The 12,498-nt window shown below is 45.3% G+C and overlaps 1 protein-coding gene across 1 annotated transcript; it reads left to right on the top strand.

Moving 5' to 3' along the window:
• Window positions 1–5,368: 5,368 nt before the first annotated feature.
• Window positions 5,369–6,825, top strand: LOC134206657 (uncharacterized). Its single transcript, XM_062682385.1, has 2 exons — window positions 5,369–6,318; window positions 6,393–6,825. The coding sequence occupies exons 1-2, from the start codon at window positions 5,369–5,371 to the stop codon at window positions 6,823–6,825; spliced, it is 1,383 nt and encodes a 460-aa protein (XP_062538369.1).
• The last annotated feature ends 5,673 nt before the right edge of the window (window positions 6,826–12,498 follow it).

Here is a 12,498-nt window from a genome sequence, read left to right as displayed (position 1 = left end):
GTAGCCGGTCCCTTTAGATTGATATTCGGAAAGAAAGCCTTCGAGGTGCTTTCAGTTGGCACTCCAGTGAACCAAAAGGGTTGTAGCTGTCAAGACTATTGTGAACATATTTGTATATAAGGTAGATTGTAAAAATTGTCATCTCTCAAACGCAAAAAAATGTACGTAATTGTCCCTTGGCGTAGGCAAACGGGCAATATCGATTAGCCAAGCTCTCCAAGGTCGAGGCCATTTGTTTTTCGGATAAGATGGGAGAGTAAAAGCAGCGAAGGGACTCGGGAAATGATGTTTTTCCGGCTGTGTCAAGGTCTACCTTTGTTCATCTGAGGATTCACGAACTTATCATTTCGTCCGTGATCAGCCAATGAGTGGGAAGTGTCCCCGCGTTTGTCAGTTATTAATGTGATTGTTCAAAAGTATGTGTTACAGTGACTTTAAATGTAATTGGGTAAATAATTATTGTTCGTTCTTAAGCAATTGCATGAGCATGAGCATGAGCATGATGACCGTACATTTCGTAGTTGCTACTCCGTGATCGACCAGAACAATCGCAATTGCACAGGGAACCAATGGATGGAAGCATGGGATTTGCTCTCCAACCTCAATGTGCACAGTCCGAGAGCTCTAGTATTTTTGGATAGTCGATAACGGCGCTGGCCACGTCCTCACGGTCATCGGGGATGGGAAGGAATTGATGATGCAGTCACTCGCCCACTGCAAGCCGAGAACACCTCTGCACTCGCCACGAGTTCCTGCGGAATTTTATTGGAATCTTGGGGTTAAGGTTTTATGGCAGAGGTTCGTCTTGGTTAACGGGTTGCCAATGTGATAGTTATGAAAGGGTGGTGTAGTATTCTAATTGGATGCCGAAACGAACTTTTCGCTCATTTCGAATTCTAACAGTTACCTGCTAGAACTAATCAAGTTGTAGATATAGGGATAGAAGATGGAAACGGTAGGAAAGCCCATTTCCAGTTCTAGCGATTACTAGAACATGTGAAATATATGAAAAGATACAAAGTAGAAGGAACGGAACGGGCCTGGGATAGAACCCACGACCTCCTGCGTATGAGGCAGAAGCGGTAGCCATATGACCACCAAGCCCGTTGTTGTTTGTTCTTAAGCAATTATGGAGAAAGTGAGCGTTTAGATTTTATGTACAGTAGGCAAAAAACCTAGCAAATGAAAAGACTTAAAAAGAATTTAATTTTGTGCTCCTAATGTGATAATGTGCTCGTGCTCAAGTCGGCCTGATTGTCTTTATATTTCCCATCCACAGCAAACTATTGCATCCAAGCGCGACAATGAGAGGCACACTACCACTTCTGGTGGGTTCTCACCGATTAGTTGAGTGTATGATGTGGCTGTAAAGTATGGATGGAAGATAGGGTTAATCCAATTCGGGCCGTGGAAGTATAGACTGTTTAGCTTTTGTGTTTTTAGTATGCATTTTTTTAGGCGCAAAACTGAGATACCTAGTGCACAAATTCATACCTCAGCATGAAAAGCACCCATCAATATGTCTTCCTTCGTTTCGAGCAGGATGCGTAAATTTCCTACCTTACCTTGCAGCATCTCAGGACCTACGCCGTACACAAAACGCCAAGGCTTGTTTCTCCGGATGTGCATAGGTTTGTTCAGCAAGGTTGAGTCATCGCGAAGCGTATTGGATGGCTTAGATGCTGTCGTTCGAAAACTTGTGGAAAACTATTTCGATTCCAGTTTTTGACGCTTCTGCGGAAATAAAGCTTGAAATTTTCGGATAGTAGTGGGTCAGCAGAAGGTCAGATTTGAACACTTCTTTAAACTTTTTTGAAAGGTCGGCAATCGGCATTTCAGTTCCACATAACATCCTTCCGCAACAGGGAATCCTCTGGATGCCGCAGATCGTAGTTCACGGTTCTACGAAACGATAGAAGCTCGGACACATTTGTATGTGGAGGAATGTTCGAAAGTGTCGTCAGTTTTTTCAGATCAGGATCGATTTTCTTGTGGTCGATGATTTAGCCTAGACAACGGACTTCATTATTAGATTTTTTTTAGAACATTCAAAAGAAATTCAGACTCTTTCAGCCTCTATAGCAACAGGTTGAATGACTCAACATGCAACCTCCAATCTTCGCTAAAAATAATGATGTCTCCGATGAACTTCAGAAATGGATTCGGTCAGACTTTTCGTTATCCGTTGAAAGGCTCCTAGCGCTACAGATTGGCTCTTGACGCTAGGCGATTGAAGCGTAACAAACGCTAAAGTTTTCTCTGTGGATGTGTTCGCGAAACATGGTTTATGGCATCTTAAGCTGGATATTTGACGCTCCAAATATTCATCAAAAGGCTCATCAACAGTTAACCTTATCCCACCCACGACTTTTTTTAAGCTTCCAAAAGTACTCTAGAGGGCACAGGCGGACGCTTTGCTAGAAACGACGTGCGAAAGTTCTACAAAAGGCCAAGAAAAGCGCATCGGCGACTGTCATGATAAATAACAGCTCCGGAAATCTGGTGATCGATTGAGCAGGGGTATCTGCTAGGTGGACGGAGCACGTTGAGTTATTGTTGAATAGTCAATAGGACAGAGAGGGCACGAACAGAATCAGGATTGAAGGTGACGCACAGCAGTGGAGTCACCAACGCTAAGCAAAGTGAGCAAGACTGTGCGAGAGTTAAATAACGGGAAGAAAATAATCCCGGCCGAAATTTTAAAAATTGCATCATCTAGGCCATAGTTGTCGAAGTGACTACTTCCGTCGGCACAATCACGCTCATCGCGGCGTACTGCCCAACTCAAGCTAAATCCAGCGATGGTTAATCGACTTCCCTTCGGATGGACATCGTCAAGCTAACGCGGAGACAAGGCCAGTACATCATTGCCGGCGACCTGAATGCCAAACATCAAGCCTGGGGCAACAGTCGCGGCAATCGAAACGGCACCATGAGGAGCATCGATATGGAGAAAGGCCACTACACTATCCTGAGCCTGGATTCCCCCACTCGGCTGAGTCGGTCCGGCGTCCATTCGACAATCGACTTGTACATCACCAACATAAACGACCACATCTCGCAGCCGGTCGTCTACCAGGAGCTCAGTTCGGATCACTATCCGGTGGTGGTGGAAGTGGGCTCCTCGATTAATCGGCATCAGCTGTATCGGCGAAATTATCATCGAGTCGACTGGGGCTGGTTTCAAAGGTGCGTGGACGCCAACGTCAACTACGAGGCGCGGCCGGTAACCCCTGAAGCTATTGATCATCAGCTGCGTTCCATCGAGGAGGTGATCTCGGTGACCCGTGATCAACATGTACCAACCAAAGATTTGATTCGATTGCGGAATGTCACTCGCAGGAATGTCGGAATGTCACTCTATCGTCTACCATGGTAGAGTGATCAGAGCGCTAGTGGCAAAACTCCAACGAGGCCTGGATGCCCTCATAGGCCTGGATTCCCCACTTCATCTCATAGCTCTTATTGCCATCGTATCAAAAACAAAGCAATGAAAAGCAATTTGATATGCTTTTTATTTTTGTGATTTTTTCCAGCAGTGAGCACGCATGTTAGCAAACAGGAGCGACAAGATTGGTGCTGTATTTATCTGTTTTGCGATGAGATGAATATATGTTCAGTGAGATGGAAAACGAGGCAATTCCACTAAATAGTAGTTAAGTTATCCAATGTTTAGTTCTAAGGCCAATACCAACCAATTTCTTTCAAGGATGTTGTTCGGCGCCGCACCGTAGAGATTATTGATGACGTTCACAGTCAGTTAACTTGAGACAGCGGAAATTGAGCAGCGCGACACCACTCTCAAGCTATGAAAGAGCGCGAACAGGACGTTGGTTTCAGTTTCTACGCGACTACCAACCGATCAACACGCAGCAGCAAGTAGATGATCCTAAGAAGAAGAAAGTGAAATTACGACGTTTTCAATTCTGTCCATCTCTGTGCGCAACGTGCTGAAGCGGAATCTTTTCGACGCGAGTGTGTTTGTGTGCCAAAAAAGCGTGAAAAATTACTCGATAATGTCGGTTTACGGTTCTTTGGAAGGAAACGAAAACGCGAGTGACAAAGGGAGTAATGAAAATGATCGAGTTTCTGACAAATCCAACGATCAACCATTCAAGGGCTTTTCCGAGTCCGATTTAGAGGGAGCTCCAGTGTCAAGTGAACTGGCCGGAGTGTTTCGCCAGCGAGAACAAGTGAGACAACGCATTTTCAGCATTCAACGCAACTTGCCAGACCAGAGATTGCCGTCATTAGGGCTGCTGACAGTTAGGAAGCACAAGTTGACCGCGGCATATCAGGGATACAATGGATTTCACAGTACGGTAATGGCGCTCATCCCAGAAGCAGCAATGCGCAAACAAGCAGAAGTATATCAAGATTTCGAGGATCTTTTCGACCTGGTATCAACGAATGTAGAAGAGCTGATATTGGTGGCCAAAGACCGAGCCGCTCCAGCAACGACACCCCAAGTAATTGTGCAACAACAACCCCTAAAAGCACCAATCCCCACATTCGACGGCAACTACGCCAGTTGGCCGAAATTCAAGGCGATTTTTTTTGACCTGATGGTCAACTCAGAGGATACCGAGGCAATGAAATTGTATCACCTCGAAAAGGCACTCGTCGGGGAAGCGGCTGGGGTGTTGGATGCCAAAGTGTTGAGTGAAGGAAATTATAAACAAGCCTGGAACATTCTCACCGACCGATTCGAAGACAAACGAGTGATTGTGGAATCCCACCTCCAGGATTTGCAGTCGCTCAGGAGAATGACGACCGAATCGCATAAGGAGCTACGATCCCTACTGAATGAGATAACAAGACATGTGGAAGGCTTGCGCTATCTCAAGCAGGAGATGACTGGCGTTTCGGAGCACATGGTCGTGTTTCTAATCGCAAATGCCCTCGACAAATCCACACGAAAGGCGTGGGAGTCCACACAATGAAAGGGAGAACTTCCGAAGTACGAACCGACCATCAAGTTCTCGACGTCCAGAGCTCAAATTCTGGAAAACTGCGAGATGGCATTCCAAACTCAAGCCTTGTCAACAAGCAAACCAGGACCAACAACTAACCTGACGAAACCAGTGCAGAAGAGTCATGCGGCCTCAGCCAACCCGATGGCCACCACTTTTGTGGTGGTTCCCATCGCAACTACCAGTGCTCAACTTTTACCTCTTTACCCACATCCTAGAAGAGGGAGAAGGTGCGATCCACTGGACTTTGCTACAATTGTCTCCGGAAAGGACACCTTACCAGACGCTGTTCTTCTTCAAAGTCGTGTCGCAAATGTAACGCTCGCCATCATACGATGCTGCATGAGGATGTCGCACCACTTCGAGAACCTGTCATCCAACCGAAAGCGTCAGTAATGACCAATGCCTCAACGAGACAAGACCCATCGATCGATGTACCGGAAACACATCTCCCGGTAGACCACCAAGTGTCTAAATCCTGCTCAAGCTATTTGCCTACCAGCGCGAAGGCCGTACTGCTGATCACCGCCGTGGAAGATGCCTTTGACCAGCCTGGCCAACCTCATTCCTGCCGCGTCCCCCTTGTTAGCGGCTCCCAAGTGAATTTTGTAACGGAGGAAATGGCCAACTGCTTGGGTATCAAGAAGCAGCGAGCAAATGTTCCTATCACTGGCATCAACGAGTTGCGAAGCCACGCTCGCGACAAGGTGTTGGTAAAGGTCCGATCCAAAGTGACTAAGTTCTACTGCAGTCTCGAGTGTCTGGTGACACCAAAGGTGCCTGGAAAAATCCCAACCAGCAAAATAGACGTCAATGGATGGCGTATTCCAGAAGGAGTAGTGCTAGCCGATCCAGCGTTCCACACACCGGATAAGGTGGACATGCTGATCGGTGGAGAATTGTTTTTCGACATCCTGAAGCCAAGACATCTAAGCCTGTCCGACAAGTTACCGCAGCTGCGAGAAACCCACCTGGGATGGATCGTAGCAGGTGTCATCAAGGAGCCATACGTTTCCAACACGTCGATACAGCACTCCAATGTGGCAACCATAGAAAAGATTGAATCCGAAATGCAACGTTTCTGGCAAATCGAGGAGCTGCCAAATATTCCTAAACTATCCAGGGAAGAAGTAGCCTGTGAATCCCACTTCCTCTCAACCTACAAACGTAATTCGACTGGCAGATTCGTAGTGCAACAGCCGTTTAAACCAACCGTCACTCAACTGGACGACTGCCGAGACTTGAAAAGGTTTCTGATGCTAGAAAAAAGATTACTGCGCAATCCATCTCTCCAGGCGCAGTACGCCAGTTTCATCAGAGAGTACGAAGAACTCACTGCCATCAAGTAAGTGAATCGAATGACCCACCAAACCAGCAGAATTACTATCTACCGCATCATGCTGTTTTGCGCCCCTCCAGCTCAAGCACAAAATGTCGGGTGGTATTTGATGCCAGCGCTAAATCTTGTCCATCCAACCTGTCTCTCAATGACGTTCTCTTCGTCGGTCCGGTGGTGCAAAGCGAATTATTCTCTATAATGCTTCGTTTCCGCACTCATAAGATTGCATTCACGGCGGACATCTCCAAAATGTATCGACAGATCCTGATGACTCCAGAGCACCAACACTATCAGCGAATATTTTGGCGAGAGCAAGTATCAGATCCGTTGCGAGTACTGGAACTTGACACCGTTACGTACGGTACTGCATCGGCCCCGTACCAAGCTACGCGATGCCTCGCTCAACTGGCCGAGGAAGAAAGAGATGAAAACCCAATTGCAACTCGAATAATCACGCGCGAGGTATACATGGACGACATGCTTTCTGGTGCCGAGACGGTAGTTCTATTTTAGTGCTTTTAGTGAATCATACATTCCAATTGCAACATCAATTTTTTCGGATTTGTCTATTGTGTCAGGGATTTCATGGTAATTTGTTTAAGGGAAAGACAGGCTGTGATGGTGTTGGCCTACAGCTAATTTTATAACAAAAATGCGTCCATCAATTGCTTTTAATAGCTTTTGAATGTACCGAAGGGCTGGCAAATCCAGAATAATTATTCTGTTAAGGGCTACGCCATACCGTCAAGAAGGGAAAAGTAAAATTACGAAAATGGATTACGAAAAACAAATTGGCAAAAATGAAATGATTTGATGAGGATTACGGCTAGATAGGTTTTCTAATCAAAACCATTACCTTAGCTGTCTTGTATATTGGGAAAGAGAAATGGACTCCCAAATTCCATCAGGAAGGGAAATGGACCCTTATATTCCACCACGAGCTGATTGGGAATGGGGTGATGCGATGACTCTGCTTGCCTTTGACCGAAAAGGGAGTCATCACATTTTTAATTTTTGGGTAAATGTTCGAAAGTCATATTATCAATTCAGTGCAAATCCGAATTATAGCCGCTAACAAAGTTGGATTTTTCTCACAATTCGCACGTTTAACCTAACTTCGGAAGTGGTGCGCTGTTTTCATTTGGTGATGTGCTATACAGCGCACTACTTCCGAAATTAGGTTTAACGTATGGTTTGTGAGAAAAATCCAATTTCAATAGCGGCTATAATTCGGTTTTCTACTGAATTTATAATATAATATGGTAGAGTTGCAGTATTTTTCATGTGCCATTTTTGAAAACAACAACATGGTTCATTTTTCTAAAAGTGGGTTTCATATGCACGTATGAGCACATTCATATTGGCACATTAGTTTGCTAAATTTTAGAAAGGGAAAATAATCAATGAGGAAAATCATTCCTCCTATAGAAAGATATATAAATTAAAGAAATAAGATTATATTACAGGAGATGAGTCATGCCTCCTATAGAAAGACATAAAAATAGATATTACAGGAGAAGAATTATGCCTCCTTAAAAAGGATATTATGGGAGAGGAAAAACACCCTCCAGAAAATTAAACAAAAAGGGAGTACATTTATAGAATTTTTGTATTGATCTGGATACTTAAAGTTATCCAAAAGGGAAAAGTGTACAAAAAAACTGCAAGATCTACCAAGTTAAATACAGGTTAGAACTCAACCCGCTACTTTCAATTGAAAGTGATCTTTTCAAGTACACTTTCAACTCATTGGGTAGGAGGTAATGTAACGACCCCAACTACTTAAATTCCTTCAGGGGGATTCGTCACATTTTTTTATGCGGAGTCAGTTTACCTTGGCACCGACCCGCGCTTGAAAAGAGTTTTGCGCTCAGCAACAGGGTTTTGTTTTTTAAGTCTGCTTACGTTTGCTTTTTAAGCAAAATACAGCACTTGGCAAGGTTCCAAATGAGCCGTCAGGAGAGAGAGTAATTAAATGTAGAGAAAGAGAGAGAAAATTGTCAATTCTACTACAGGTTAGCTGTAAGTTAATTTTAAGTCAATAAAAGAGTCTTGATTGAACCCCAACGCGGTGTGTACGCGTTTTAATTAATTATTGCCTGATTTTCTCAAAATTGCACGCGGCGAACCTTTCATGAAAGGTACCGCCGCGCTTTCACAACCCCGTTTACTTTATTCTTATGGGTGAATAGCATTGCGGTGTATCGTTTGGCGAGGCCGTACCTTTCGACAGTCATTCGCCGCGTGAAGTTTTGTGCAAGTACCCATTTGAGAACACTACAAACGCCGTGCAGTGTATCATATCCAGAAAATCTGACAATACTAAAAGAGAACCAGTGCCGCCGCGCGGCCGTCCGGCGGGGACTGTCTCGCCCCGTCGGTGCGCTTCACTCCAATTCGTTGAAATTCCTCCAGCAAGTCCCACCAGAAGAACGGGAAACCCAAGTATCGAAAACGGAATATGAAGCAAACAAGACCATAAAGGTTCTGGGTCTGCGTTGGGATCCAGATGCAGATACATTACTCCTCGATGGGACGGTAGGATGGGACGATCAAGTCGACGAACAATGTGCACAACAATGGCAAGAACTCCAAAAGGCATTATTGTACTTTCACAAGGTTCAAGTTCCCAGATGTGTAATCAGCTCCAACGTAACGTTTTATGAATTACATGGATTTTCTGATGCTTCATCCGTGGCGTACGGAGCCTGTGTGAACATTTGAAGCATTTTTACCGACAAGACGGCGACGATGTCGCTGTTGACCAGCAAGTCCAAATTGGGCCCACTCCACGACTCATCAATTCATCGAAAGGAGTTGTGTGGCGCACTTATGCTAACGCGCTTGATGGAAAAGGTGATTGCCGAGTTAAAAATGGAATTTCAAGACATCGTGCTGTGGTGCGACAGTACTATAGTGCCTGCCTGGATCAAGAAGCCGCTCAACGAACTCAAGCTTTTCGTGCGAAATCGTATCACCGTGATCCAAGACGAAACCAACAATTTCCGTTGGGAATACATCAGTTCTGAAAACAACCCTGCTGATATCGTTTCACGCGGCCAAATACCAAGGGTTCTAGAAGCCAATTGACTCTGGTGGCAAGGCCCTGATTTCCTTGCCAATGGCGAATATGTAGTACTTCGTCCCGAAGCCATTCCTGATGACGACTTACCAGACATGAATGCGGTTGTTTCTGCAACGATTGTAAGTATGGAATTATTTCCCCTCTTTACTCAATATAGTAGCTTCCGAAAACTGCAACGAATCGTCGGTTACGTTTTACGGTTCGTAACCAACTGTCGCAAGAAGAATGTGAATGACCGTAGAACCGGACGCATCTTGACGGTTCCCGAGATACGCTCTTCAACCGAGACTATTCTCAAGGTGATCCAGCATATTCATCTAGGCGACGAGATCCAGCGTGTCGTACGAAACGAGCCTTGCAAAAGGATCGGGAACCTCCGACCAATATTTCATGATGGGCTACTTCAAATGGGTGGTCGTCTGGATCGCTCTATACTGCCATTCGAAAGTCGTCACGCAATCATCTTGCCTGATAAGGATCGTATCGTGCGGATAATGATTCTTGAAATGCACATCGAGTTACTTCACATCGGTCAGACAGGTCTGATAAACGCTTTGCGTCAGCGATATTGGCTGCTTAATGCTCGTTCAACTATACGACAGATTACTCGGCGATGTGTGAAATGCTTTAGAAGCAATCCAAGTGACGCGACCCAGCTAATGGGTAACCTTCCCACATCCAGAGTTGTGCCGTCACCACCTTTTGCTGTAACCGGTGTGGACTATGCCGGTCCGTTCTGGATTAAGCAAGGTTTACGACGACCCGCGCTCGTTAAGGCATACATAGCTGTATATGTCTGTATGGCCACCAAGGCCGTACATTTGGAGGCAGTTTCGGAGCTCAGTACCGACGCCTTTCTGGCGTGTTTGAGGAGATTCATTAGTCGCAGAGAGGGTATACAACAATTGCACTCATACAACGCTACCAATTTCAAGGGTGCTAACAACGAAATGCATGAGCTCTACAATCAGTTTCGTCCCCAGCAAGCAGTAAAGCGTATCGAGCAGTTTTGTCATGCACGAGAAATTGAGTGGCATTTCATACCAGCTGACGCTCCTGAATTCGGAGGACTTTAGGAAGCGGCGGTCAAGTCCGCCAAGACGCATCTTAAACGCATAGTAGGTAACGTCAGGTTGGCATTTGAAGAGTTCGCTACAGTACTAGCCGAAATTAAAGCCACCCCCGTTGTACGTTGTATCATTGGATACGACAATGATCCTGCCGATCCGTTGGTTATAACTCCAGCGCATTTCCTTATTGGCCGTCCACTTACCGTAATGGCGGAACCATCACTGGAAGATCTAAGCGCCAATCGTTTGGATAGATGGCAGCATTTGCAGCTCTTACGTGAACACTTTTGGCGTGCTTGGAGCCGAGACTATCTTAACACGCTTCAGCCGCGAAAGAAGAATCTTCGAACCATGCCAAACATCCGTACCGATATGGTAGTCCTGCTCCACGATAGGAATCAGCCTCCAATCTACTGGAAGTTAGGGCGAATTTCGGCGGTATATCCTGGCGACGATGAACTTGTGCGAGCGGTCGATGTGGTCGCTGATGGTTCAACCTATTGACGTCCAATAACCAAAATATCCGTCCTTCCCATCGAAGACAATCACTCAGATCCAGTTCCAGTTGTTGAGGTAACTCAACCGGGGGGAAGATGGTCGGCGCCGCACCGTAGAGTTGCCCCCACAGACGACGACAAACTGGAACGCCACTGATTATTGATGACGTTCACAGTCAGCTAACTTGAGACAGCGGAAATAGAGCAGCGCGACACCACTCTCAAGCTATGAAAGAGCGCGAACAGGACGTTAGTTTCACTACCAACCGATCAACACGACTACCAACGCGACTACCAACCGATCAACACGCAGCAGTAAGTAGATGATCCTAAGAAGAAGAAAGTGAAATTATTAATTACAATAAACGAAATCCGCTAACAGTCCGAGTCCGAACAGATGTTATGTACGATTGTTCTCACGAAACTCTATAAACCTAGTTCAAGTCTACTATAATTTTTCAAAGATGAAGGTCCAAAAGGCCAAACACTTCTGATGCAAAACAAATGTAAAACATAAAATACATGAATAAACAAATTTAAACGTCAAAAAAAATAACTGAGGAAATGCTAATAGAATATCAAGTTGAAATGCTTTTCAAGTTACAAGTTCTTATTAGTGGAATGTCTTCACTTGTAATACGCCGAGTTCGTACTTTCCCGATACGGTTTTCGACCTCAACAGTAAGGCCGTTTTTAGTGTCTCGTACTGGACTCGATTGTCGAGTCAAGTACATTGCGGTCTACGGAAGTGAGAGTACTGCCCGATTGATAATGATCTGAAGAACATAACAAGGAACAATGATCCGCTGTTCGTGTTTGGTGAGCTGAATGCGAGGCACCGGCAATGGAACTACAGAAAAGCCAACAAGGCTGGATCCAATCTTCAAACAGGATAACATGGCTAACATCGACCAAGCAATTGATGAGTTCACACAAACACTGCTGGGTGCTGAAAACGCTGCTGTTATTTTAGTTCACACTCGCCAAAAATACCAGATTACTCATCGCACTTCGGAATCGCCGACGTCGCTAATGGATAAGAACTAGAAACCATATTTTCAAACAAATCCCCCATCGCTCAATACCAGAATTGTAGAGGAATGTAACCAGAACCGGGGGCCCTTTCTTAGCCTAGCGATAAGACGTGAGGACCTGAGGCTTGCTTGGGGTTGATCCTGGTGCCGGTCTAGGCCGGATTGGAAATTGTCTCGATTTCCCTGGGCCTAAAAGTATCATCGTGCTAGCCTCACGATATACGAATGCAACAATGGTACCTTGGCGTAGAAACCTCGCAGTTAATAACAGTAGTGGAGGATGTAATACGAATAAGAAGAAGAAGTAACTAGAACCGATTTCAAAAATTCAGAGAAACACTTCAGACTATGGAACACGATAGTAACCATTTGTGGATGCTAGTTTTCGCTCCCTCGGCGAATGCCAAAGTGCTTGCGGACAGTTTTGCCAAATTCAATGGTATTGTGGAGGTGTCAATAGCGCTGTAGGACAGGCATAACACTTCGGGTCTCCGGACCTG

Source organism: Armigeres subalbatus, chromosome 1 (genome assembly GCF_024139115.2).
Source record: "Armigeres subalbatus isolate Guangzhou_Male chromosome 1, GZ_Asu_2, whole genome shotgun sequence".
NCBI lineage: Eukaryota > Metazoa > Arthropoda > Insecta > Diptera > Culicidae > Armigeres > Armigeres subalbatus.
The sequence above is the reverse complement of the archived record's forward strand: the minus strand, read 5'-3'. Positions and strand labels throughout refer to the sequence as shown.

Coding starts and splice junctions, on each gene's coding strand:
- LOC134206657 (XM_062682385.1), top strand. CDS start 5,369: ATGACCAATGCCTCAACGAGACAAGACCCATCGATCGATGTACCGGAA. Junction 6,319..6,392: donor GAAGAACTCACTGCCATCAA/GTAAGTGAATCG, acceptor GCGCCCCTCCAG/CTCAAGCACAAAATGTCGGG.